The sequence below is a fragment of the Lutjanus erythropterus genome, chromosome 20 (assembly GCF_056507025.1).
Source record: "Lutjanus erythropterus isolate fLutEry1 chromosome 20, fLutEry1.hap2, whole genome shotgun sequence".
Classification (NCBI taxonomy): domain Eukaryota; kingdom Metazoa; phylum Chordata; class Actinopteri; order Lutjaniformes; family Lutjanidae; genus Lutjanus; species Lutjanus erythropterus.
In genome coordinates this window covers 18,531,783-18,557,807 of record NC_139336.1, presented here as the reverse complement: position 1 = coordinate 18,557,807, position 26,025 = coordinate 18,531,783, and the positions used below count along the sequence as shown (strand labels likewise).

Sequence of the window (26,025 nt, the reverse complement as noted above, 5' to 3'; positions counted from 1 at the left end):
CAGTGTGTACATGCCAGGCCAAGCTTCTGTTGTCTAATACAAATGCAAAAGGCAAGACGGAGCTCCCATTACCCTGTGCAGCTTTTTAGTATTTTTGACACACACACACTGGTTTCCTTGTCTTAGGTGCCAGTGATGACGCAGTGAGCTGTGCAGTGATGTTGGAAGTCCTCCATTCGCTGGCCAACCAGTCTACCCCTCTTCATCATGGAGTTATCTTCCTCTTTAATGGTGCAGAGGAAAATATCTTGCAGGTAAAATAAAGTGACACAGACACATATTTTACACTTTGGACGTCAGAGCTAGCTTTTAAAATTGTCTTCTCTCTTTCTGTCTTTCTGAATGTCTCAGTTACTTCTTACTTTTCTCTCACTTTTTCTTCATTTCTCTTTTTTCTCTCCATCAGGCCAGTCACGGTTTCATTACTCAGCATCCATGGGCCAAGCAGGTGCGGGCCTTCATTAACTTGGAGGCTGCAGGTGTTGGGGGCAAGGAGGTTGTTTTTCAGACAGGTGCTGTACCATTGGTCTAGTTTGTTTAAGGGCATGTTTTTTTCTGTTTGTTTTGCATGTTTGTGCGCTCAGTAATTGTGACAGCTTGCAAATAAATGCAATCCTGTTTTTGCTGTTATAGAGGTATGGAGTGTAGAGGCCATTTCGCAGATGCAGTCCATGCCTGAAATGTTCAGAAACATTTCCTGCAGGAATCGCGTGAATGTATGAGAGAACGGATTGATACTCAGGGAAAATCTGTACCACCAATTTCCCACCTCAAGGCTGAGTAATGTTTTAGGGAAAATGCCAGTGCGGCTGTTTTGTGAATGGAAGCAGTAACATTACAGGGACAAGCGTGTAAGGGGGTGCATCTCTCTGACAAAAGACGCTTTACATAGAGTGAGCAAACAAATCACAAGACTCCAACAACGAATAGAGTCACAGTGACTCCAGACATCCAATGCTCTTTTTAAGTCTTTGTAAAGCAATAATAAATGAGCTCTGAATTTGTCACACCACAGAAGAATGTGTTCTTAACCACCCAGCCAAATTTGAGTTATTAAAAATTCATTAAAGATCCAAAATTAGGATTCAAAATCGTGAAAAATTAACAGTTTTATTTGTTCTGAAATGCTGGGCAGGTGGCCACTGTCTCAAGTGTCAAAAAATGGATGCTCTGTCCACTTTATTAAACATGTACATATGTTATCAGAGCCAGGAGACAGTGACCTACCCCTACCTACTTCTCAATCTGCAACAAGATGGTACTTTTTAAAATTCCGAGTCAGGTCGTTGGAACAGACGTGAGCAGTAACTGTCATTAAAGTGTTGTGTTAACGAATCCTTGTCACTTACACAATGCCAAATGCTGATGCACTTTAGTTTATATAGTGTTAGGAGACTATGACTTTGTTGTATCATCAAGCTCTGATTTCAGGCTCAGCACTACATATTTCTCAGTCTGTTCATTTGTTATCAGCAGTTTTTTAACATGTATGATGTGTTTACAAGAAAATCTCTGAATTTCCTTTACACAGACATCAATGTGCCTTTTAATGTATCAAGTGTGTGTTTCTGATTAAAGTAGATCACACAAAAGCATTGCTTGTCTTGCAAACTTATTGATTATTAAGTACATTACAAAATCACTGGACAAAATGGCCCCTCGCTCGCTCTCAAAAGAAAAAAAAATCTTTCACGACATGCAAATATGTCTAGCCTAGCCCCACCTTCTTCTGTTGCAGCATTAAAATTGGATGTGGGAAAAGGCACAAAATGGAAATGTTCCTGAATGTAGTTGCATGTGAGAATAGTGAAAATCACCAGCAGTGCCTGAAGGTTTATCCCAGTAATTTACCTGGAACTACGTGTGAAAAAGGTCTAGTTTTGTATTTCATACTGGACCTGCAGTATGCCATACAGTATATGTTTGCTTGTTACATCCTTTTACCTTCTGGCAGCTGCCACTGTTCCATACTTGTATGGATTAGTACCTGATTATGGTTCCTGAGGTGGCTGCAACACTACATTTATAATTTAGATATTATCTGATGCACTTATTCTGCACAACTGATATGTGCTATACATTTAAATGCCTATGGCACTAAAACAACTGCTGGTAAAGAGTCCAAGGGGCAATGTTTAAAAGCCCTGCTGATATACCCTTTCTACAGAATGATTATTCTTCATGCCAAAATGTAGAAAAGTAAGATAACTTTATAATATTAAATATCCTGGAAACTTTCTTTTGTTCCTCCTCAAAAGGTCCAGAGAACCCGTGGCTGGTACAGGCCTACGTTCATGCGGCCAAACACCCGTTTGCCTCTGTGGTCGGCCAGGAAGTGTTTCAGAGTGGCATCATTCCCTCTGACACCGACTTCCGCATCTACAGGGACTTTGGTAACATCCCAGGTAATGTTGAATGATCCTCAGAGTGAAGTGTAGAAATTAGTCATGTATCGTTAGTGTATTTTTAAAATCATATTCTGTATGTTTATTTCATTTTTTCAGGTATTGACCTGGCTTTCATTGAAAACGGTTTCATCTACCACACCAAGTATGACACTGCTGACAGGATCTTGACAGACTCAATACAGAGAGCCGGTAAGCAAATGAACTCACATGCATCCAGGTATACCAACAGTTAATCTGACTCACTGGATGCACACTGCAAGTATGGAGCCTGTCATTGGTTGCTTGGTTTCAGTTGGCATTGCGGCATTCACTATCTACATTTTCAAAGTCCCCAGGAAGCAACAACAAGAGATAGACAGAAGATAGAAACCTACATGCTGAAAATGGTTAATTAGCACCTGGGTTGCTAATGGAACAAATGTAAATAGGCTAGCAGCTGTTACCTATTCTTTTGTGGGATTCACTGCCCTATGTGCAAATGTTTCACCAAAACAAATTTCCCTTGGCACTGTTTTGCAGGGAAACTGGTAGCTGCACCCTTGGCTTAGCTCTGCCCAACTTGTCTGTGATTGGTTTGAGAAATACAAACAAGGTTTTTTTCCTTATAGCAGAATATCAATGTGTGGAGCCTGACCTTTGTTCAGCGCTGAGGGCTGCGGAGAGAGGTCTGGCTATGCGGGACTAACCTACTGTACATTAGGGGTGGATGGTATAAATAGTATAAAAAAATACTACCCTATGAATTTGCCCTGTGGTATGATTTTTTTCTTATAATGTGTCAACCGTAGAGTCCTCACTTTGATTGACTAATTATCAGCTAATTATCTGGAAAGAGTGAGAGCCCATGCTGCTTTGTTTTGAAATAAGGAAACGGCTTAACATGCTGTAAAGTCAAGTTAGCGTGCTATGCTTGTGTGAAACAAAGCACCAGTGTTTACCTCTACTATACGTCTACTATGTTATGTGAAATATGTTGTAGTAGTATTCCTAAGAGTCCAGTACTACTATAGCAGTGCTTGTCCCCTTCAGAAGCATTTGTATTGAAATTTTTAGAAAAAGAAATATTTGTGGTGATTTATACTGTGATATGAATTTCAGGCCATACTCCCCAGCCCTATGCAAAACCTTCTGCCTGTCTATCTGCTCCGCTAAGTCTCTCCCACCAAACCCACAAGTTTGAATTGCAATAGGAGTCAGTTGCCTTGCGAAAACAGCCAATAGGAACGCCCTCTGTCTAAAATGACATATGATTGGTCAAAGTCTCCTGTCACAAGTTAGATTAGACCACTTTAATTCCAATTTGCTGAACCGTTATTATGGAATTTTGCCAAATTATGCCAAAAATAAACTTCCTACCCCAGGCTTAACAAATAGATTCAGCTGGTGGGTGTGTATGTCCGTCTCTGAAGGAGAAATCGGTCACTGCTGCAGTAGGCTGGTGTGATAAAAAACAGCTGCTAACATTGTTTTTCTGTCGCAGACTCAAATGCACGCTGTCCAGTTGTGCTTTATCCCCCGGTTTCAGAATGGTCAGCACTCTGCTGACCTCATTATTTCTCCGAGAACTAAGAAATGCATGCATACATCGCAGACACAGACATCTACTGTTGCACTTGCCCTCGTTTATCTTGGGCATCTGTGTTGGTGAATTATTTTGCTTTGCTTAGCAGAGAATCCAGTCATTCAGCACTAAAAACCTGGGACAGTTGGCATCTTTCCTCTCTCCCTCAGCAGCTACTGGACATCTCCCTCCTCTTCTTCTGTGTACAGTAACTCACCGTGAAAGGCATGAATTATTAGAGAGAGAAAGTGAGATTTCAGAGGGAGGTAGAAGGTATTTTTAGTCTGTAGAGATGAACAGTTTTGTAAGGTGGAGAGTAGGTACAGCACAGGGGCAGTGGATACAGATGCACCAGTAGCTCTGCTCTGTTGGTGCCTGTGATGATGAACAGCAGATTTTTTGGCCTCCTTCACATCTCTTACTTCACATATCTGCCTTTGAGCAAATTGGGGGAAAGGTGCAAGGCTAGCATTGCTCAGTTTTGTTCAAATGTAGCCTGGATCTGTTTGCAAAGATGACGTTATGTAGATTTATTTAACAAGAGCATGGCAATATACCTCTAATAAATGTGGAATAAAATGATTGCATATGTTTTTTCCGTATGATCTTATCATTACTTATGTTTCGTCATAATTAAGTTCAGACAAGTTGTGGATGAATCACAAACTGGCTCTATGTAGCTAAGTGGTGAAGCCAACATGAACAAGTAGATATTGTACACTCACATAGTTGTTTACACTTTTAGGCCACAGTGAGCCTACCAGGCGGAAGAACAATGGAGCTTTGTCTCGTCTGTGTGTTTGTGTGTGCGCTGTGCAGACAAGCGGGCAGCAGTACATAGAGCAGCAGCAGCAGATAAAAGAAACTTAGCCTCAGGCTGCAGCACCCAACACGGTGACCTCTTACCGATCCTTCATGTTGCCAGATTTCTCATCTACATTCAACATCATGATTGTAGCCAAATTCATGGAAAGCCCTGTACATGTCCTATATAAAGACATTAAACAGTTGTGTAACTACAAGAGGCCCTTAGGTCATAAATTACACTTGCCCTCACACACATATTCACCACCATACTCTTTTATACACACACACGCTTGGGACATGAATTATATTTGCTCACACACATCATAGTATTTCACAAGTACCATTGCTCACTGGTAGTGCTGTATGTAAGAAAGAACAGTGTGTGTGTGGATGAGATTGTGCATCTTCTCTGACATGTCCTGTCATGCAAAAAGCTTGGTATAATACAATTATAAACCTGTTTCCACCACAAGAATTTTTCCCAGGGTCAAGGAACTCTTTGGAAGAACTCAGTGCAATCCGACCACAGAGACCAGTGTCTGAATTAAGTTACAGGGACATTATTTATCCCCTAAAAAGTCCCTGCTTTGGGGTTTATTAAGCTGCATTTTCTCCAAAAGAACATTCTCAAGGGTCTAGGAGCTTTTGGAAGACCTCAGTGTATTCCCACTGCAGGGATCAGGGTCTGAATTATGTTCCTGAAAGTTACTTTCCTCTCAATAAAGTCCCTGCTTGGGGGGTACTACTTCCAAATAGTAGGGGCAGGGTTTGCAGTGCTGCTTGATTAAGAAATTGCAGAATTTAATTCCAGCCACCATTTTATAATGCATCTTTGTTGTATAGTCTTGTGCAAAAAATACTTGCAAAAACAACTGTCACCTTTTCATAAATTGAAAGAAGAAAGCATATACCAGATACGGTCACTTTTTCATATGTCACTTGACTAATTTGCCTAATCTTTGGGTCTTTAGACTGCAGTGGGAACGCAAATAACAACAAGCTGAAGAAGACTTTTCAGTTCCTGGGACTAAAGTTTCTGGGTGCTTTGGCTTCAGTTGTGTGTTGGAGTGTATGTAGTTTGCAGGATAATGCTGTTTTTTTAAAGCAAGTATAATTTGCAGCACAAACCATTATGTAACTGATAAAGCAGTGATTGTATTGTTCAGTACACATTAACAGGCTACTATCAAATTTGTTTAATTACTGACAAGGCGTTGATATGCACACAGTTTTATTGCTGCAGAAAATACTGTCTGGGTGGACTGACAGCATAGCCTGTCCCTGCTGGTCAGATGGTCATACTGAGTCATCAATAAACTCCACCTGCTGCATATGATGTGTCAGCTCTATAAAAGATGATCCTTTTTGTCATATGATAGTGAATTTAACACTTTCACATTGAGTTATGTGAACCATTTTCTTCCTCTAATTGTGGGCATAGAATTACAAATACTGGAAACTGAAAACCACAACAGAATAAACTCTCTAGTTTGTCCATTTCCAAGAATTCACATGGTTTAACTTAAAAGAGTTTGTTGTGTTGCACTTCAGCTTTGAACTTCTTCACCTTGATACACTTCCTGTTTTCAGGTGACAACATCCTGGCTGTCCTGAGGTACCTGGTCATGTCCGAGAAGTTGGCAGATTCCTCCGAGTATCGGCATGGCAACATGGTATTTTTTGACCTGTTGGGCGTAGTTGTGGTGGCTTACCCTGCCCGTGTTGGCACCATCCTCAACTACATGGTAGCCACAGCCACATTCCTCTATCTGGCCAAGAAAGCTTCACTGCCAGGCAATGGAGGTAGGTCGCCGTTTCCTTTGGTGGGTGTATGTTACGTCATTTCCTGTGCTGGCTGTGGGATGTGTGTTTTCCTCTTTGTGGCTTATTCAAGTGTTTTTCTTGTGGCATGTGAGTTAAGAGTTAAATACACCCAAATTGTGGGGCCAAATACAAATTTTTAAACTAATTTGATTTTAGTGGAGAAGAGTCGGATGTTTACCATTTGTCTCCATCTCTGTCAGGTGGTCGCTATGTTCGAGATCTGGCCTGTGCCACAGGTGTAGCGGTCCTGAGCTGGTTCGTCACCCTGCTGTCAGTGCTGATTGTAGCTCTGATTGTCACTCTCCTGGGCTGCTCCATGTTTTGGTACAACCACTTCTATGCCTCCATCTGCCTGTATGGGACTGCTGCTACGGGCAAGATGATCCTTATTCACACACTCGCCAAGAACCTGTACTTTGGAGTGAGTGGAATTTTTAATGTTAGAATTCCTTTAATGGTGTAGCTCGACATTTTGAGAAATGCATTTTAGGATTGGGCAATATGTTAGCACAAGTGTATTTTTCAGTCAAGAAAAATATAACCATACACCTTCCCAGTTCAAGTTCCTTGCTTTTACCAAACTAGCTTAATTGCCTTGGTAACTCATCGTAAAGCCTACGTCACTCAAATGCGACAGAAACAGAACAAAACTCACCAGTGTTGTCTTGGTTAGTCTTTCCACTTTCACCACACTGATTTGATCAAAATAAACCCTTAATACACCAAGTTAGATGTGAAAATATTCTGGCTCTACACAGTTTTTCCCTGCTGCCCCTTTCTTTATTTTTTATGTCTTGTTTTGTGCTACTGGGTTGACTTGCTGAATTAGACACTCACTTGTTCTTCAGAAGCAGACCATTAAAAATTAGCAAAATAAATAACCCAACCTTAATGCTTGTATTTGCTTTCTTGCAACCAAATTGTTTTACTGCCACTTAGGGTGTTGCTGCTTTCAGTGTTTATGCTAAGCTAAGCTAGCCATCTCCTGGCTGCAGCTTCATATTGAAGGGACAGCTATGAGAATGACATTAATCATCTCATCTAAGCAAAAAAAGCAAATAAGTGTATTTCCCAATTTAACTGTCCAAATTTGGAAAGTGACTTTAAAGGTCAGACTGTGTGTACGTGCATAATTTTAAATACAGCCAACAGTAAATGGGTACAAAATGCTTTGTAATTTTGCACATTAAAATGAAAATATATCAAGGGCACTATCTACCAGAGGTGGGACCAAGTCAGTATTTTGCAGGTCACAAGTATGTCTTAAGTCTTTGCACTCAAGTCCCAAGTCCTGCATCAAAACAAACAAGAACCAAGTCAAGTCCCAAGCCCTAAACTTTGAGTTTCAAGTTCTAAACAAGTCATGATGTGTTTTTCACCAAATATTGTCATTTTAACAACAGAACCTCAACTTGCTGTTCTTTGTGCAGCGTCAAATATCGAATGAAGTTGGAAATTGTTGCCTTTGGTCTAATTTTTTTCAGTGCCCCTTCAGAAACTTTGGGATGGGAATTTAAGCGATTTTGGCTCACAAGTTAAGTCATGAGTCATTGCAGTTAAAGTCTAAGTCGTGTTTTAAGTTTTTATTTTCTTGAGTTCAAGTCCACATGTCTGCGGTTAACTTGATGGCTTTCCACCTGGGTTTCATAGTAATGTATTTTTGAGTTTAGTTTGAGCTTTGAGTCCAAATTATAGACTACTTTGTAAACAGCACAAACAACATTATGCAGCACTTTAGACAATGTCACTTCTTTCTAAAACACAGTTGTACTGCAAAGTTGAATGAGAAAATGATGTTTATCACAAGTCTAGGCTAAGGCTGCTGTTGAAAATTTTTCTCAGTTGAAGCTGAAAGAATGTTAACCAGCTTGACTTAGATTGATATCTTTAACGATATGTCACGTACAGTGAGGTCAAATTCTGCTCCAACTCCACTCCTCAGTGCAGTTTTACGTACTGTTTTATATAAAGAGGAGGTCACATTATTTCCTAGAATATCTCATGATGAGTGGCTGACCTCACTTTTAACTGAGACTAAAGTGCGGAGAGGAGAAGCCAGACAGTTCCTCTTCCTCCATGGTGATTACAGGACAGCAGATCTTTGTGTGCGTTTGGGTGTGTGTCATGAAACCGTAGAGGTGTCAGAGTGGCACTCAGCTGTCGTACTCATTCACTTAAGTATTGTCTACTGCTGAGAGACAATTGACCTGTCTCACTGTGGTTTTTGAGGAGGGAGTATCTCATGACTTTCCAGCTATCAAATGTTAGCATGTCTGCCTGCTAATAGCAAAGCCTAATCTTGTATTTCCAGCGGCAGCAGAGACTTGGTACACACAGCTAGTTGCAGTGCAACTTTTTATGTCTGACATTTTGTAAATTTTCAGAAAATTTTTATCACAGAAAATTGTTTTTTTATCTGGAGCTAATCACTTTACGAACTTGAGCTTCTCATGACCACCACACAGACAAACCACTTAAGGCTTCATCTCGAAAATCTCACTTTATATGGGACCTTCTTTGATAGAACAGTCTAGATATGTCTGGCAAGTTTCATTTAACAGAGCAAACAGAAATTATTCAAGTAAATGAAATGAACAATGCCTGTATAACAACTCTACAAATTGCTACAAAATTCTTTGCCCCAGATAATTTGATATTCTGGTTCAGTGGGAGACTTTTTTCTTTTTTATTTATATTCATTTATTTGGTTGTTATTATTCTTATTCATGTATAAGTACTGAAGTTGAATCATTTTAATAGATTTTTTTATAAACAGACTTTGTTATTTTTTATTGCCTCAGATACACTACCGGTCAAAAGTTTTAGATCACCCCAATTTTTCCAGGTTTTTATTGAGAATTATGCAATTTAATGTCTCATTGTACTCTGAAATGAAAGCAGAGAACAAATAAACAATTGAAGTTAAAAAATAAATCATGGAATCAATTTATAAACCAAAATGTATTCTAAACTTTTGATTCATCAAAGTAGCCACCTTTGGCAGATATAACAGCTGAACGCGCTCGTGGCATTTTTTTCTACAATGGAAATCAAAGTTCTTCCCAACTCTGTTGCAGAAGTTCCCATAAATGTGTGGCACTTGTAGGTTTCTTTGCTTTCACTCTTCTGTCCAGTTCATCCCAAACCAGCTCGATGGGGTTTAAGTCTGAAGACTGTGTTGGCCACTCCATGTTTTCAGGCTTACCATCTTGTTCTTTTTTCCTAAGGTAGTTCTGGTATAGCTTGGACTTGTGTTTTGGGTCATTATCTTGCTGTAGGATGAATTCCTGACCAACTAGGTGCATACCAGAGAGTACTGCATAGCGCTGCAGAATGCTGTGGTAGCCGTTTTGGTTCAGGGTGCCTCTCACTCTGTACAAGTCACCGACCCTGGATCCAGCAAAACAGCCCCAGACCATCACGCTTCCTCCTCCATGTTCAACAGTTGAGGAACACTGATGAACCATCCTTTTCGCCTACTTGACGGCGTACAAAAATCCTGTGTGATGAACCAAAGATTTAAAATTTTGATTCATCAGTCCATAACACCTTCTTCCAGTCTTCAGTAGTCCAGTGTTTCATGGCCCAGGCAAGCCTCTTTTTCTTATTCTGACGTCATAACAATGGCTTTCTTGCTGCAACTTGACCTGTCAACCTGCAACCCGAAGTCTTCTCTTCACAGTTGAAACTGAGTCTTGTTTACTGACCACTATTAAGCCGTGCTTGAAGCCGTTGTCCTGTGAGCTGCCTATCAAACAAACTTGACTCTCAGAAACTTGTCTTCTGATTCTGTTGTGGCTTTGGGGTCTGCCAGACCTCTTCCTGTGAGAGTTTCCTGGAAACTGTACTCACTGACACCTTGACTGTCTTCGCTATTTCTCTGTAGGAATGACCTACATTTTTAAGTGTTATGATGGTCTGTCTCTCTGCCATTGTTAATTGCCTTTTTCTCGCCATTTTTATAGCAACACACTACTTTCTGCAGTACAATACTGTTCAAATAATGCTCATGAGGGTATGGTACCATAGTGTGTTCAAATACTACTTTTATGCAGACAGAGTGAGTTGTAAGGAATCAAGAAAAGTTGGGACACCTGTAGGAATTGGTAGCACCAGCTTTCAAGGCTTGATCAACCTCCATTGCTGCAGAACACCTTTCAGTTGTTCACCCATTTCTTGTTCCCTGAAAACGGTCTTATTGTATAATTCTGAAATGTACATTATTTTTCAGTTTTGGGTAGCCTTACCATTTTTTTTTACCTCTGGCAGTTCACCACTTACCATTCAAGCTATTCATTGGACTTGAACTGCTTGAATTTCAATAAAAAACTGGGGTGCTCTAAAACTTTTGACCGGTAGTGTATGTTCAGATTTAATGTATCCACCAGGTTCTCACCCTGTGTACCCAACTCCTGTATAGATAGGAGAAAATGTAAGCGCCAGTGTTTTCAGACAAACAGTTTATTTTGTGGCATGTGTCGAGAACACAGAATAACGGAGTCAGATCTATCTAGATAAAATATGATGATGGGAGTGTACTCACATTAGGGCTCATCTCAACTTAATTCAGCTTAAACTTTATTTGTCCCTTTAGGGCAATTGGTTATGCAGCTAGGCATAAGTAAAACTCACAATAGCAGGAGTATGTGATAATGTAAAAATCAATCACAACTCTGCTCCTTGGGACCAACTTGGTTTTGTTGTGCCTTTGAGACTTGGAAATAAAACCCAATTCACATAGAACTGCGTTGTTCAGGTGTTATAGCTGACTCTATATAGATATTTTCTTTTATAATTAAAACATAAATTATATTTTTTCATATTAGCTATTCCACAGTATTTCCACAGACTCCTTGGCAATTACTGAAATATTTCCTAAGGTACAAGTACCCCTGTTTGGGAGTCACTGTTTTGGTTTAACCAGAAGGTAGCACTTAAATCTTAAGCTTTTGCCTACAAAAGTACATGAAGAGAGATTTGGCTTAGTAATGATGATCTCTGTGTGGCTGTATTCCCATATGAATCAATCCCAGAATCTGTTGTACAAAGGTCCCTGTAGACACTGAGGCTTCATTTATGTGGTGTTGATGGGAGACCAAACACTGCTGTATAGATTTGTTATGTGTAAGTCTGTGTGTGTGGATTCAACTGAAAGCCAATGTGAGAAAAGAGCTGGGTGAGTGTCTCTCAGTGAAGCCGTGATCTTGATGTTCATTTTGATCGAACAATACTGCCTTCTGTACTTGTGTGCAACCCTCTCAATCATCCTACAGTAATGCATAGTAAATCAGGTCAGTGAATTCTTCCTGCAATAGAAGAGTTTTTCTCAAAAACTATTTTCATTGGTTTTGTGTTCATTTTTTGCTGTATAGTTTGAGTTTCAGGGTATGACAGTGGTCGTTGTGAAGAGTTCCTCTTGAACTGGGAAGTTCCAAATCATATCATCGATTATTTGTTCCTGTTTAGAGTTTGTCCAAAACAGTCACGAGATTGTCTTATTACTGTGATACACTGGTTATTTTTGTCTACATTATGATTATAAAAGCTAAGAAATAAAACGGAAACCCTTTGTTCAAAAAATATTATACATTATTTTGTACTGAAATCTGAAATAAACACAAATAAACATGGATCTGTCAGCAAAATTGTATATAGAGAAAAATCTGTTCTTATGAAGATGATGAAATATTTGCATCACATCAAGATAAATGACGACAGTAATCTGGCCAGTCTCTGAGAGAGCCTTGATCTTCTTTCATGTATGTTGAGCTGCTGTGTGTGTTTTCCATGCAGGGTGTGCGTTTGGTGGAGCTGGGTGATCTCTACTTTGACGTGAGCTTGTTGCTGTGGTGCTGCAGCCTGGTGTGGTTGACCCAGCAGGGCCTGTGTTCAGCCTATGTGCCCATGCTAATGGTGGCCTTCCCCCTCGCCACCAGACTACTGCTGGCAAAAGAATTTAAAAACAGAGGTAAATACTCAACATCAGCTCAACTTTATTCACAATGAATGTTTGAAGGTGATAGTAAGGACTTGGTAGATGGATGCTTTGGTTAATTATGAATGCCTTCTGGTATAGCTAACGACAAGAGATAAAAGTATTGCTATTCCAAAACCTGCTTCATGAAATGCTCTTAGCATTAAGATTTAAGTAGGTCAGTGTAAGCCATTGTTAGATAATCTTATTGAGGCTTCATTAGTTTAAGAAACTGGTGCTTGCTCAGTACAAGAGTAATAGTTAAGTATTTTCTCTAACTACAGTAATTGCTGGTAGAAAACAGAGGTTAACCTACTGTTGTTTGCTATGGCTAGTTTCTGTTGTCCACTTGACCAAAGGCCCCAGTATGCTTCAAACAATGTAAATGTCAGATCTGAAAACCCCTTTCCAGCTGAAATCAGGGGAGCTGTGTCTGACAGGTTTTGTAACTGTCCAAAGCAGGTGATCCACCAATCAAGCCCACTTTATTCAGTATTTGCCCAAGTGTACAGAAACATAAGAATAGGCAGGCTTTTTTCTGAAAGTCAAATTGAACTGAAAATGCCTTTTTGATTCTGTCAGATCACATTCTGATTCAAATTGTGCATTTAACAATATAATAAAAGATCGATTTCTTTGTATTCTTACATCAAAATCCAGTCATGTTTTCTTCCTGTAAAAAAAAGTATGACATGGGCTTATTCAGACTTGGAACCAACCAGATTCAACCAATAATATCATGACGTCCATCCATCACTCAGTGTTCAACTTTTAGCAGCACAGACCTCAAGGTTCATTAGTTAGCTAGCCAGCAACAGCATGGGTACATCGTTGTGTCAAATCAAACTCATCCCAGCCTTATTTCCAGCCTGCCTATCCTGTTTCACCTGGAAATATGTCATGATATTGGAAGCTACAAGCTCTCAAAATGCAGTTTAATCTCCTATCCCCATAGTTATTGAAGAGAGATCAGGGAGGTCATGGGGTGCAGTTTGATCTGACTAACAGTAACCTCTCCGTCTTTCTGCAGGAGCATCAGTCAAGTACAGTGTGCTCTATCTGTTGGGCCTCGCCTTGCCATATGTCCACTTCATGTTCCTCATCTGGGTGGTGTTTGAGATTTTCACGCCCATCATGGGTCGCAGTGGCACAGAGATACCTCCTGAGGTGGTGCTGGCCTCCTTGGTCACCCTGGCAACCATCTTTCTCTCCTCCTTTTTTGTGAGTATTTCTATGTTATGTACAGCAATGAACAACAAATCTAGATTGTATGTAGGTCAGCAGAATTACCTTGACACATTGGGTGTGAAGATGCAGTTTTATGGTTTTGGTCAATCAGTTTTGTTTGAGTAGTTTATTGACATTATCTATTTGACTTCAGATCAGTAAAACAACCAAAATCTAATGTAAAACTCTAGATTGTGCAGATTGTTTATCCAGTAACATTATATTTTTCTGTCTGTCTCAGCTGCATTTCATCTACTTGGTGCGCAGCACTAAGTGGATCCTGGCTGGTCTGGGCTCAGTCTTTGTCGTCATGTTGCTGTTGGTGTCCTGTGGCCTCTTCTTCCCCTATTCAGGCAGTCCAGACAGCCCACGGCCAAAAAGAGTCTTCCTGCAGGTTCAAAGTCACAACACACACACACAAGCACAAATATGTACACACATACACAAAGCACAAAGCACCACATTTTTGCCAGTCCTTCACTTCACAAGAAAAAATTCTGTTCATTTGTCTTTTCCACTTCATGAGTCTGTCCACTGAATGAGAAATGTCCTTAAGCATTAGTTTTAAAATTATGATTTAAACCAAATTGCTTTTTTTTTCTTTTTTTTTTCCATCACCCTGCAGCACACGACACGGACCTTCCACAATCTCCAGGGCCAGGTGGAGAGCCGGGACTCGGGTCTGTGGATCAACAGTTTCGATTACACGGCAATACAGCACATCACTCCTCACGTCCCTGAGATCAACGACAGTGTTCGCACCCACTGTCGTGAGGACCGACCCTTCTGTGGTTACCCCTGGTTCCTGCCTGTGAAGTTCCTCAGCAAGTCAGTAACACGGCCCCCGTAGATTTGTTTTCATTTGTTTAATGTTACTGACTTAATGTGTATGTTTTTCATACTCTGTATTCTTCCTCACCTAAAGTATTATGCTGTATGCTGCAGGAAGAACTGGTACCTTCCTGCTCCAGAAGTGTCCCCCAGCTCTCCAGTTGAGTTCAGCCTGGTGTCCAAAGAGGAGACCAGCTGGGGGACGATCAAGATGACCTTCAGAGTAAAAGGTCAGGAGCACTTCATGTGGCCAACACAAATCTAGATAAGTTATCTGCCAAAGGGTTATATGCAGAGATAAGAGACCAAATAATAAAAAAAAGATTAACCTAGACTTAAACACCATGTGACCAATACAGGAGAATCTTGGCTGCATGTTCACTGATAGAACAGCAGGCCAAGCTGATTGGATAATAAAGAAAATATTCAGCTTACAGTCAGCACTTTATGACTGGAGTGATTTTTGAGTTTTTGAAACAACATTAAACGCTTGCTTCATTTTTGATCTTGAAAACATTAATGGACAAAATATCCCTACCACGAGGTCAGTTTGGTAGCTGTTCAGAAGCTTTCAAGGCCTCAAACGCAGTCGGATGCATATGTTTTGAAGTGCGCCTCTTGTTTTCGATGGCTGAACGCACACCAAAAGTATGACGCAGGTCAGACTGCCTTGACACCCCTACTCTGACCTTGTCTCGATTTTGGAACATCAGATGAGGGTCATGATAGATGGCTATGGACAGAAGAGTCATTGTAATGTAAAAACTTGTTTTGATCGTCAATCCTAATTTTATTGTACAGTCCTGTGGTTTATCAGTGAAGTATGAACTACAGTGCAGACTGGAGTCTCTATTCCAGTGACACAGACAGATCTGCATTTTATATGCTTGTCTCTTCTATGAAATGTTCGTCACTGTGCAGCATTATTATGAACTATGATAACTGTCCAGATGCTGTCTCTCCCTCTTCACCTCCTTGTTATATTTTCATGTTCAAGTTTGCTGTCTGCTGTAGTGCAAAACATTTGAAGTTCAGAATAGCTTCTTTGCTGAGGCTGCGAGTCTTGTCAATTCATCTTCTGCACTCCACCATAAACAAGAGTTTATTTATGACTTATTATTTATTCAAAGATTGAAAAAGGCAGAGAACAAAGGATGTGAAGGTCCCCATGCCCGTGTTTGCCTTAGGCGCCAAAATGACTAAATCTGTTCCGGCTCTGTGGTGGTGGAATTTCAAATCTGATGCAGTGCACCGTAGGAGCATCAATTGACGTGCGACAGTCATCGCTTTCACTGTGTTTTGTCTTTCAATCATATCAGATGATCATCCAGAGCAGGAGTTTGTTCAGTTGTCACAAGAATGTAGATGTTCAAGTTTTTGAGCACTGTAATAATATCTTAACTCTTTTGTATTGGCTTAAGAAAATCTGAAAAAAAAAAGGAAATTCGAACAATGCGTCAACAATGAATCTGCAATTCCATCACAGCTGGACATACTTCATCTGCTGAGGAAAACCATGTGATGCTCAGAAAGAACCGCTACATCAATCTTACATTTCTTGCACATATTACACAGAAAAATGTCCAAATTTTTAAAGAAGATGTTTATTATGGTGTATTAAGTTTCTGTTAGAATGTCAGCACATTCAGTTTTGGGTCGTCTCCTGTCTTGTCCTTGACCTCTTCAGGTCCCAGCCACATGTCTCTGTATCTGATGCCTCACCGGGGAGCCAGCCTCTCCACCTGGTCCTTCGGTGACGGGACGCCTCAGTTCGACCTGAGTGGAGAATATTTCATCTTCTATTCCCATGGGCTTGACGCCCCCACATGGACCTTCTGGTTTGAAATACAGGTACTGTGTGCAGCTAAAGGAGCAGTCTGTATCTTTTGTACGTATTAACATTTCATATCTCAGCTGCTCTGTTGTGTATTTTTTTTTTTTTTTGTGAATTATTCAAACTGCCTTCTGTTTTCAGTGAGAGGAGGTAATGTGTGAAAGCATCAGTGTTAGTCATTGTCACCTGGAAGACAAACTATGATGGGAAAAAAACTTTTGAAAGTGGTTGTTTATTTACAAACCTTTAGTCAATATAAAATGTTGAAAGTGTCACTCAGTGATGAAGATTTGTGCATTTAGATCTACGTTTTTGGAAATATACTTATTCACTAACGTGTAAATTAGTAGCAGTGTTTTCCATCCAAATTGAATTTCAAGTAAATCAGCAAAAGAAAACTCAAATGAATGCCTGCTTCCATCCACTACCGTTATGTGATTATTAGAAGGTGATTCATTGAGGTAAACAATAGGTGCCGCCAGTTCTCGTATCGAAAAAACATTATGCCATTGCAGAAGAAGAGGGTGCAACAAGATGACAAAATTAAGAGTGCCAGTTGAACCTTAAATGGCGATAGACAATGTAGAAAACAGGATGTTACATTTCTGTTTGTTTCATGTATTAATGCAATGAAAGTTACATCAGATCTGTGTGGACCAATCATGGATGTATTATAGAGTAGGGCTGTACCCAAATGTTGAAGATTCAAATCATTAGTTGGAGACCCCTCAGTTGACTGCAATTCTTCCAGTTGAACATTTGTTTTTTTTTTCCTTCCTTCCTCTGTCAGCCAGTGTGCATTACAATAACAGGATAAAACAAATAAAGGCTTACAAAAAAGCACAAGAGACCATTTCAATGAGGAACAAAGAGAAATCAGAAATATATTTTTATATTTGCTGTTGCACTTTTTAAAAACATCTGACCAGGTGACAATGCATTGTGGCTGCAATGCTGCTGCAGCCTGGAGAGAAAGGCTCCGCAGGTCCACTGATTTTATGACTGAACTATAGGAGGATGCACACTTTTACTTTGTCTGACTCTCACAGATGATGAAGACAAAACACACAAGTAAATCACAAGTCTTACTGGTAAAACATACTCATGTAGGCTGATATAGGAATTTAGTGTGGCACACTGAACTGAAAAAAAAAGACCAAATCGTTCAGTATTTGTATTGTGCAGCTAAATCTGATTAAACTGAAAAAAATCTTGGTTGTGTATTGCCCTATTGTAGAGTCATGTGACCAATGAGGAGACAGAAACAGCTGATCAGTCATGTGAGTCAAATGTTTGCAAGTCGAAACTTATTTTGAAAAAGTATGTTCATCTCCCATTAAGTGAATTAATTATTTTTCAAAAAAAGCAAACACCAAAACTGAGGATGTTTTTCCAATTTTTCTGTTTCCTTCAAACTTTTGTGATAAAAAAAAAAAAAGTTTGTAGCTTTAGGGATGGTGATAGGTGAATTGTACTGTTTACCTCTATTTTTACATCTATTATTTATTTTTCATATACACACATATATATATATTTTTGGACCTTTATGCCTTTAATCACAGGACAGCTGAAGATATGACAGGAAATGGGGAGAGAGACTGAGGGAATGCAGCAAAGGGCCATAGGCGGGAATCATACCCACAGCCACTGCACGCGACTCACAGCCTCACTACATGGGGCAAATGCTCTACCAACTGAGCTACCAGGCCACCTCTATTTCCAGTCTTTCTGCTAAGATAAGCTAAGCTAACAGCTATCTTTGCTCCAACTTCATATTTAACATACAGACACGAGAGCAGTATCAATCTTCTTACATAAATCTTGGCAAGAAAGCAAATAAGCACGTTCCCCAGCATGTCGAATTATTCCTTTTTGTCCTTGCCCATAATGTTGTATAAATCATAAGGTACTGCTGCACCATTGACAGCCTGAAATCCATCACAGATGATCTTTTTTTTTTCTGTGTCATTCTTTTCATTCCTCACATTTCTAGATTTCTGCCAAACACTACTTCAGGGCCCCAGTCAGTGATTGTTTGCAGGAGATAAGCTCCTGCTAGGACACAGTTGTACTGTGTCATGTGAAAACCTTTTAACTCCAATTATGGAGATTAAAATTTTTTGAATGGCATTAACAACTTCATGGGTTTACACCAACTCTGTGACCTTTTAAAATTCATTGCATAAGCTAAAACACATGCAGCATGATCAAGCTATAGATGAGGTGATTTTTCTCTCCTTCTCATGCTTTTCTTTCTTTCTGTCCCTCTGCTAGCCTCCTAGAGACCCGGACCCATCAGGCCCCGAGGGGATGATCTCCGTCGCCATCTCCACTCACTATTTCTTCGGGCAAGACCAGAGGACTGCTCAGCTGGAGGAAATCCTCCGCAGGTTCCCCACATGGGCCTTTCCTTCGTCTTGGGTCAGCACCTACGACATGTACCGTTACTGAGGACGCTGCACATCACTACAGAGGCTGACGCTGAGAGGAGCCGAGGGCTGCAGGGAGCCCCATGAGACAGACAGAGGATTTCAAGGAACGATACTGAGGAGCAGTCTTGCTGCCTTTTCACTCTGACACAAAAACACACAGTCTAACACACACTCACGCTCCCTCCCAGCCTGCCTGAGAGACCCCCATCACTGTGTCAGTAGGCTTTAGTAGCTAACCAAGCAGGATGAGACACGCCGAGACACGCCAGAGGTAAGCTGGGTGGACAGCTTACGGCCTGACTAACTCACCGTCCGACGCACTGGCCGCCACAAGCCTCGTGCTCCCTCCTGGGTTAGTGAAATGAAGGGGTTAAGATTTTTTTTTTTTTTTTTTTGTACTCAAACTGTCGTGCCTTTGCTTTTACTCACGCCATCTCCGTCCTGCTCACTTCCTCCCGTTCTTTGTCTCCCGTGCAAACACTCCTCCTGAATGAATACTGTCGCATGGCTGCCTCCCCTGCTCTCTCTTTATCAACAAACCACTCGAGTAGACGCGTCTCTGACTTCCTCTGCAAAAATAACACCACTCCTGTCTCCACTGTAGGTGTAGTAACATACTGATGGATCTGTTTGGGAAGAGCTGTCTTTGTTTGACCCCTCTTGGGACTTTAACTGGAAGCTTTGATATTTTAAAAAGTCTCTTTTCATCAACATGCACTTGTTTTATTACGAGCGAATAGCTTTTGTATTAGCTAATCAGTTAACTCATGATCATTCCTCACTAACGCCACTGATTTGCAGCAAGTCGTAACACTGCGTTTCATTGAGGAATGCCAACAATCTGCTTTAATTGTCAGAGAATCTGACATGCAGATGCAGAAAACTGTGCCTGTTAAATGAAAACAGCTGGCTAAAATCAAAATGTCAAGGTGTCCTTTAAAAGTAGTAGCCTTTCTGAAGATTTTGCATCAAGGGCACATGTTGAGGTTTTGGCCCCGATTTGTTCGCGCAAAGGTGTACTTTAGATTTTGATGAGAGCAGAACTCATGGGGAAACAAGGACTTGTGGGAGACAGAGTAAATGTCCTGTGATTTATTCCCCGAGTCTTGTGGGTGACTGGGTGAAAAACCAGCAATGCAACTCCACACTCATTAACATCATCATTGTCAGTTGGCTTGTTTCATGTCTCATGTGGGAGTGTTGATTATTTCCATCTGCCGTTACTGTAGTAGTGTTTTTCAAACTTGACTTTGGCTCTGTGCTACAAGCTGTCTCCAGCAGCAGCACTGAATATCTATTGGCAATGTAGAAAAGCTGCAACGATTAGTTGGTCAATCAACCAGTCGAATGAAAGACTGCAGCTGGTTTGTTGATCAAATAATAGTTTGAATTATTTTTCAAGCAAAAATACCAGACATATGCTGGTTCCAGTTCATCAAACATGAAGCTTTGCTGCTTTTCTTTGTCATATATGACAGCAAAAGAAATATCTTTTACAAAACTCTTTTGTAAAAGACTTGATTCTGGGAAGCTGGATGGGTGTTTCTTTTACTCCTTACTGTCATTTCATAGTCTGAACCATTAACAAGAAAATAATTGTAAGCTTACTTGATATTGAAAATTATCATTAGTTGCCGCCCTTAAAGAAAATGATCTAGTAACTGTACATATTGGATGCAGATGAGATGTTGACACATCTTTAGTGAATTGAACCACTAAAATCAAATAAAAACAAAACATGGCATTGTGTAACTTCATTTGAATCCACTTAAATACCACAACTGTGCAGATTTTCAGAAAATGAATCAGTATACCAGTCTAACACATTAAAATGAGTGATGCTTTGTTTTATGGGTCTGTAATTTCTGAATAATTTAATGCATTTTCTGTAAAGAACAGAAACACTGTTCAGTAGGTATACTTCCAATATGTTGCTAATTTAATGTAAGAAAATTCAATCAGTCTGCAAGCAAGCAGATATGAAGGATTCCAGTAATAAAATAAAAAGACCTATAAAATAAAGTATTAATCGTTACCAAAAGCAGTTTTATACAGACAGTTTTAGGTAAAGTTAAATTCAGTTACCATAAATAATCTCTGCTGTACAGAGACAAGAAAGAAATATAACAATGTGAGAGATGTCCGGCTGATTCTTGACCTCATGAGGAGTTGCACTGAGCTAAAATGTTAATTTGATTTCTCTCTTCTTTAAGTTGTGCTGAAATTTGTCCAAGAAATGTATAATGTGTACATTGGTGTTTCTGCAGACAGCTCTTTGTGTTATCCAACTGTTCTCCACTCATTTTTGTGGTTTGTGCAGCTAATATTTCACTCGTCTCATGAGGAGCTGCATCTTTTTTTTTCTGTCTAGAGCCGAAGTATCACAACCTCAGTCTAGTTACTGTGACCTGTTTCACACATTGTCTGCTTCACGTGGACCCCATCTGACAGTCAGGCCCCCGGTTACGCTAGAAACAAAGCTGTTCGTTTCACAAGTAGTTTGGGGAGACTCCGAATCATTAAAATACAGGGATAACAGCGCGTATTTTCAGACAGGTGGGCATTTATGGCGTGAAGAGGGTGTGAATGTTGGATTGCCGGTTTTTGGGAAGTTACCGAAGTCAAAGGTTGGAAGGTGTCGGGGAGAGGGGCTTTTTAAGTCCCCACTGTCTCCACAATGATGAAAATCTAGTTTTCGACACCGAGATAACAGTTACTAATGTTCTCGTTAAGACTGGTTGGGATGTTTTGTAACTGGAGATTTGAGATTGAGAGGTTTATCTGAAGAGGTCTGTTTCCATTGTGTTTTGATCTTTGAATCACACTCCTGTGTTATCAAAAAAATCAGAGCGACTGTCCCGTACCTGCCTTCAGTCCCACACCTTGATGAAATTTGTTAAAACACAGACAAATGTCACATAGTTGCTGTTGGCAGTTCGACTCCTCTGAAATGTAATCACAGGTGGAATCAGCTTGTAAAGACTTGGGAGATCGTCTTTTTCTTTTTGCACTCTGGAGATCAGCTGAGCAAAACTCGTCTTTTGTCCACTTTTTACACGTTTTACACCCAGTGATGACGTGTCGTTGTGATCCATGTTGTCTTGTTTGGCTTCACTCAATCTAAGTAATGCTGACATGAAGGAGGCCTTAATATTTTGCTTCCAAAGACGCACAAAATGTTTACTGTTGTGGACACAAACGTCTCAGTGGTCTTAAAAGCTATCAGGTGCTGCACTGTACAGTTTTTATGTTGTCTGTCGGAAAGTTTTTAAACCCATCACAGCCTTTTATCAGCACTTGGCAAGTTGAAAACAGATTGTCCTACTATGCTTCTTTCATTTATGCACAATCTCATAACAACATCCACCCAGTAGCTATTCCAGAGCTTTTGATCGATCATCTGGAGCTTTGAATTGAGCAACGCGATCTTCCCCAGCAGATGGAGTTTGCTCGGTTATCATGGAAATGTAGATATTCACATTTTTGTCCCTTCTCGTCCACGTTGGCTTAAAAGTTGAGAGTACATTCTTTCAGCTGAGTGAACTTTCAGTCTCAACTTTTAAGCCCCACAAGAACAAGAACTCCATCTGCTGAGGAAGATGGTGTGATGCAGCTGAACACTGCAGAGCAAAGCTACTGATATCACATCTGTCAGACATCTGCTGTGACGAGTTTGACTTGGACTGTAAAGAAGAATTGCATTTGATTGGCTGGTGAAATTGTTGGTCAACAATGTAGAGGTTTTACACTTTTTTGGGTAACACTTTATAATAATCACCATTAATAAATGGCAAATTGATAGTTTAGCAGTAAATGAATTACTAACTAAATTCAATGACAAATAATAAATAATGTGTACCAAGTATTAGCAATGCTTTAATTTCTGCTGTTTTATCTGCTGTTTGTGTAATAGAAAATAAAAATAATATTTTGTATTACAGTTGATAGGAGACAAAAACAGTAATTCTAATTACATTAGTAAAATATTTTATTGTTGCACACATAACAAAAACATTATTCCAATTATAGCATTACTAATATTTCGTAAGCATTAAATATTATGTTAAAATTTAATAACTAAAGTTTAATTAACTCTCAATTTACCATTAATTAATGATAGTTATTATAAAGTGTTACCATTATTTGTTCTCCATAAAGAACCATATTGTGTTTTTTGTATGTTTTAGCCATTTGCGACAGATATCCTCGACATAACCCTACTGTAACTTTACTGTTCATATAAAGACTGTAAAATAACGGCCTGTGATGTAAATGTGCTAAAACGAGGAGAAGAAACACCACTATGGTTCATTTTGAATATACTGAACAGACGCTGTCGCATTAACTCTTAGTAATGGAGTCAGCGTGAGCCGTAGCAGAAACAGAAACACTAACTGACTGATCAGATGTGTCTCCTTCACTCTGCACAGCTGGCCAGGTGTGTCCTGAACTGTGATCAATCAATCACTCTCTGAGGTTTCAGCTCACATTGTATTTAAGCTGTGTAGTCTGTCAGTCTGTAATGGTTAATCAACTATGAATGTGCTTTTTTTTTTTTTTTTTTTTCTCACAAAACGAGTTTTACTGTGGACACCGAAAAGCAACCAGGGCTTCTGAAATAGCTCTTTATCTTCTTGTCTTTTTTTTTTTTTGACTTAACATCTAATGATGAGAACCTGCAAATAACAAACTGACACTAGAGTTCAGTGATTGCAGCTGAAGTAAGCCATGTGTTTGAATGAACACACACTGCTCGTCGGTGTGTAGATGTCTGTCAGTGCTGTGCAGCGACACAGACACGCAGAAGATCTAAATCTGTTTCATTGCAAGTGTTGAAGTCATACCTGTGGGAGAAAAAGCTTTATTAACAATGTAAATGAATATTTTTCTAGAAATCTGTTGTAAAGTGGCAGAGTGTTTGGTTTTTGTCTGAGGCTGAAGGAAAGCATGGAAACAGAGATTAAATATATTCAGCTTGTTCATATTTCTGACCACCAACAGTTTGTTAGTTCCTGATTATTTCAAGTTGTGGCAGAAATCAGAGCTTTGTTGGAGTTGTAAGATTATATGGGCTGGTGAATAAGAAGAGTTTTGGTTTTCTAAAAGCAAGAACACATGGGAGGAACTGCTGTAAATGTGGGATGGAGCCGCGAGATGTTTAAACGCTGTGAATTGGCTCATCCGACGCCGTTGGTGCTCCCACTGTCAGACTAAAGCTCACACCGAGCGCTGCTAGAGAGCTTAACATAGAAAAAAATATATAGGATTAAGTGAATTTAAATAGTCACTTTGCGACAGAATCTAATGTATTAATGTGACAAAGCGCTGCACAGTGTGTTTTTGTTGTTCAGTGTAAACTCACACTTGGATGTAGCTTTATCTTCATCACATGTAACAGTCGAGGAAAATCTAACACAAATGTTCATATCTGTTTAAGTGAAATCTATTCTGGGATACATGTTAAAATGTCTTAATGCCTGTTGTTGAAGGATGTCCTGTATTTTTTTTATGTTTAATATGTTAACGGTTTTGTTATCGTTACCTGAACTGTGTTTTTTTTTTTTGTCCAACATCTTGACCTTTCACTATGCCTATTTCTCTAACTTTTCAGTTTTTGTTCTGAAAGTTAAATTAAGATTAGTTTTTTATTAAACAAGACTGATCATTTTATTCTTTTTTTTGTGATTGATTTGACACTTTAAATAACTGTAACAGTTACATTTCTCCTTTGAACTGCTGTTTTGCTTTTTTTTAAATTGCATATTTGTCTGTTAGTTGGAATTCAGTGATCGATACGACTGTTTGCGATTGGGATTATTGGGATTGATCTGGTTACAGGGTATCCATCTGTTGGATGGAGGGGATGATTTTACATTATGCAAAAAGCTTGAATTAAATTAGCACTTGTACAGTAATTAAAATGCTTATTACGTTCATGTTTATTGTGTTATCCTCTATTTACAACATTGGTGTCATTTCACTACATGTACACACAAGGGGAGAGTATTAGGGCCAGGGATAAGGGGAGGAAGAATTTTTAGACAAGAAAGAATTTATTTTGCATTTTAAGAATAAAATGGAAAGGCCAACAATTTTAGGGCCACGCGTAAGAAAAAATAAAAAAGAAGCGGAAGTTGAAATGTTGTGAATCTCAAGTGCAGTTTTGACTTTTTTCTCAAAATCTGGCGTTAAAAACAACATTGATTTTATTCTTAAAAATGCAAGATTAAAAAAAAAAGATTTGAACTTAATTCTTGACATTTCGGCCTTTATTCTCTACATTTCAAGCTCATTTTCAACATTTTGACTTGATTCTCTCTCTGTTCTTAGGCCTGCACTAATAATGAAAGTTCAACTTTGACATTTCAACTTTCCTCTTGACATTCTGACTTTGTCCTCAACATTTCTACTTTATTCTCAGCGTTTTGACTTTTTTCTCAATATTTCTAGTTTATTCTCATAATGCAAAATTTGAAACAAAAAAATCCTCCTCGCTGATTGATTTTTTCTCCCTCATGCCTGGCACTAATGACGAAAGTTAGATTTTATTCTTCACATTTACACTTTATTCATATTCCATGTTCTCCTTAACATTTCCCCTTTGGCCTCACCATTTCGAGTTTGTGCTCAACATTTGGATTTTACACTTTTCAAATCATTCTCTTGGCCCTAATACTTCTCCATCACACACAAACCAGCTGATCACATTATAATTCAAAATAAAGTGAAAAACAGTAACAGCTGTACTCAATGAAGCAAACTACGCAGTTTTAAAAATAATTTATTGGTCTGTATGTACAAGGAAAAAATGAAGTAGAAAACCAAACATGAGTAGAAAAGGCAAATGTACAAGAGAGTATCTTTACACTGCATTGAGGATGTTTGCTGCTCCTGCGCCAGACAAAAAAACTTTACTCTGAGTCAGGAAACAGACAATACTTTTACAACTGTACACAGGAGGGAGGGAGCGCTGACACACCTGACCGACCGACCGCTCCTCGCCCGCAGAGAAGGAAACCAGAAAAGATCTGCAATATTCATTTCCGTAGGAAATTGTCTTGTATGCTGTCAGCATTAGTTTAGTTTGGAGCATCAGCGGTTATATTTCTGATGAGAGGGATGGGGTA

At 39.5% G+C, this 26,025-nt stretch overlaps 1 protein-coding gene across 1 annotated transcript in view; it reads left to right on the top strand.

Moving 5' to 3' along the window:
- ermp1 (endoplasmic reticulum metallopeptidase 1) overlaps positions 1-21,035 on the top strand; it is a 29,431-nt gene extending 8,396 nt beyond the window's left edge. The window contains exons 3-15 of the mRNA XM_084746130.1: positions 127-254; positions 407-512; positions 2,259-2,405; positions 2,505-2,597; positions 6,367-6,579; positions 6,801-7,021; positions 12,394-12,568; positions 13,605-13,795; positions 14,043-14,195; positions 14,427-14,629; positions 14,747-14,862; positions 16,320-16,483; positions 18,741-21,035. Coding sequence (XP_084602256.1) covers positions 127-254; positions 407-512; positions 2,259-2,405; positions 2,505-2,597; positions 6,367-6,579; positions 6,801-7,021; positions 12,394-12,568; positions 13,605-13,795; positions 14,043-14,195; positions 14,427-14,629; positions 14,747-14,862; positions 16,320-16,483; positions 18,741-18,917 — 2,087 coding nt within the window. The 3' untranslated portion in view covers positions 18,918-21,035. The remainder of the gene's footprint in view (positions 1-126; positions 255-406; positions 513-2,258; positions 2,406-2,504; positions 2,598-6,366; positions 6,580-6,800; positions 7,022-12,393; positions 12,569-13,604; positions 13,796-14,042; positions 14,196-14,426; positions 14,630-14,746; positions 14,863-16,319; positions 16,484-18,740) is intronic.
- The last annotated feature ends 4,990 nt before the right edge of the window (positions 21,036-26,025 follow it).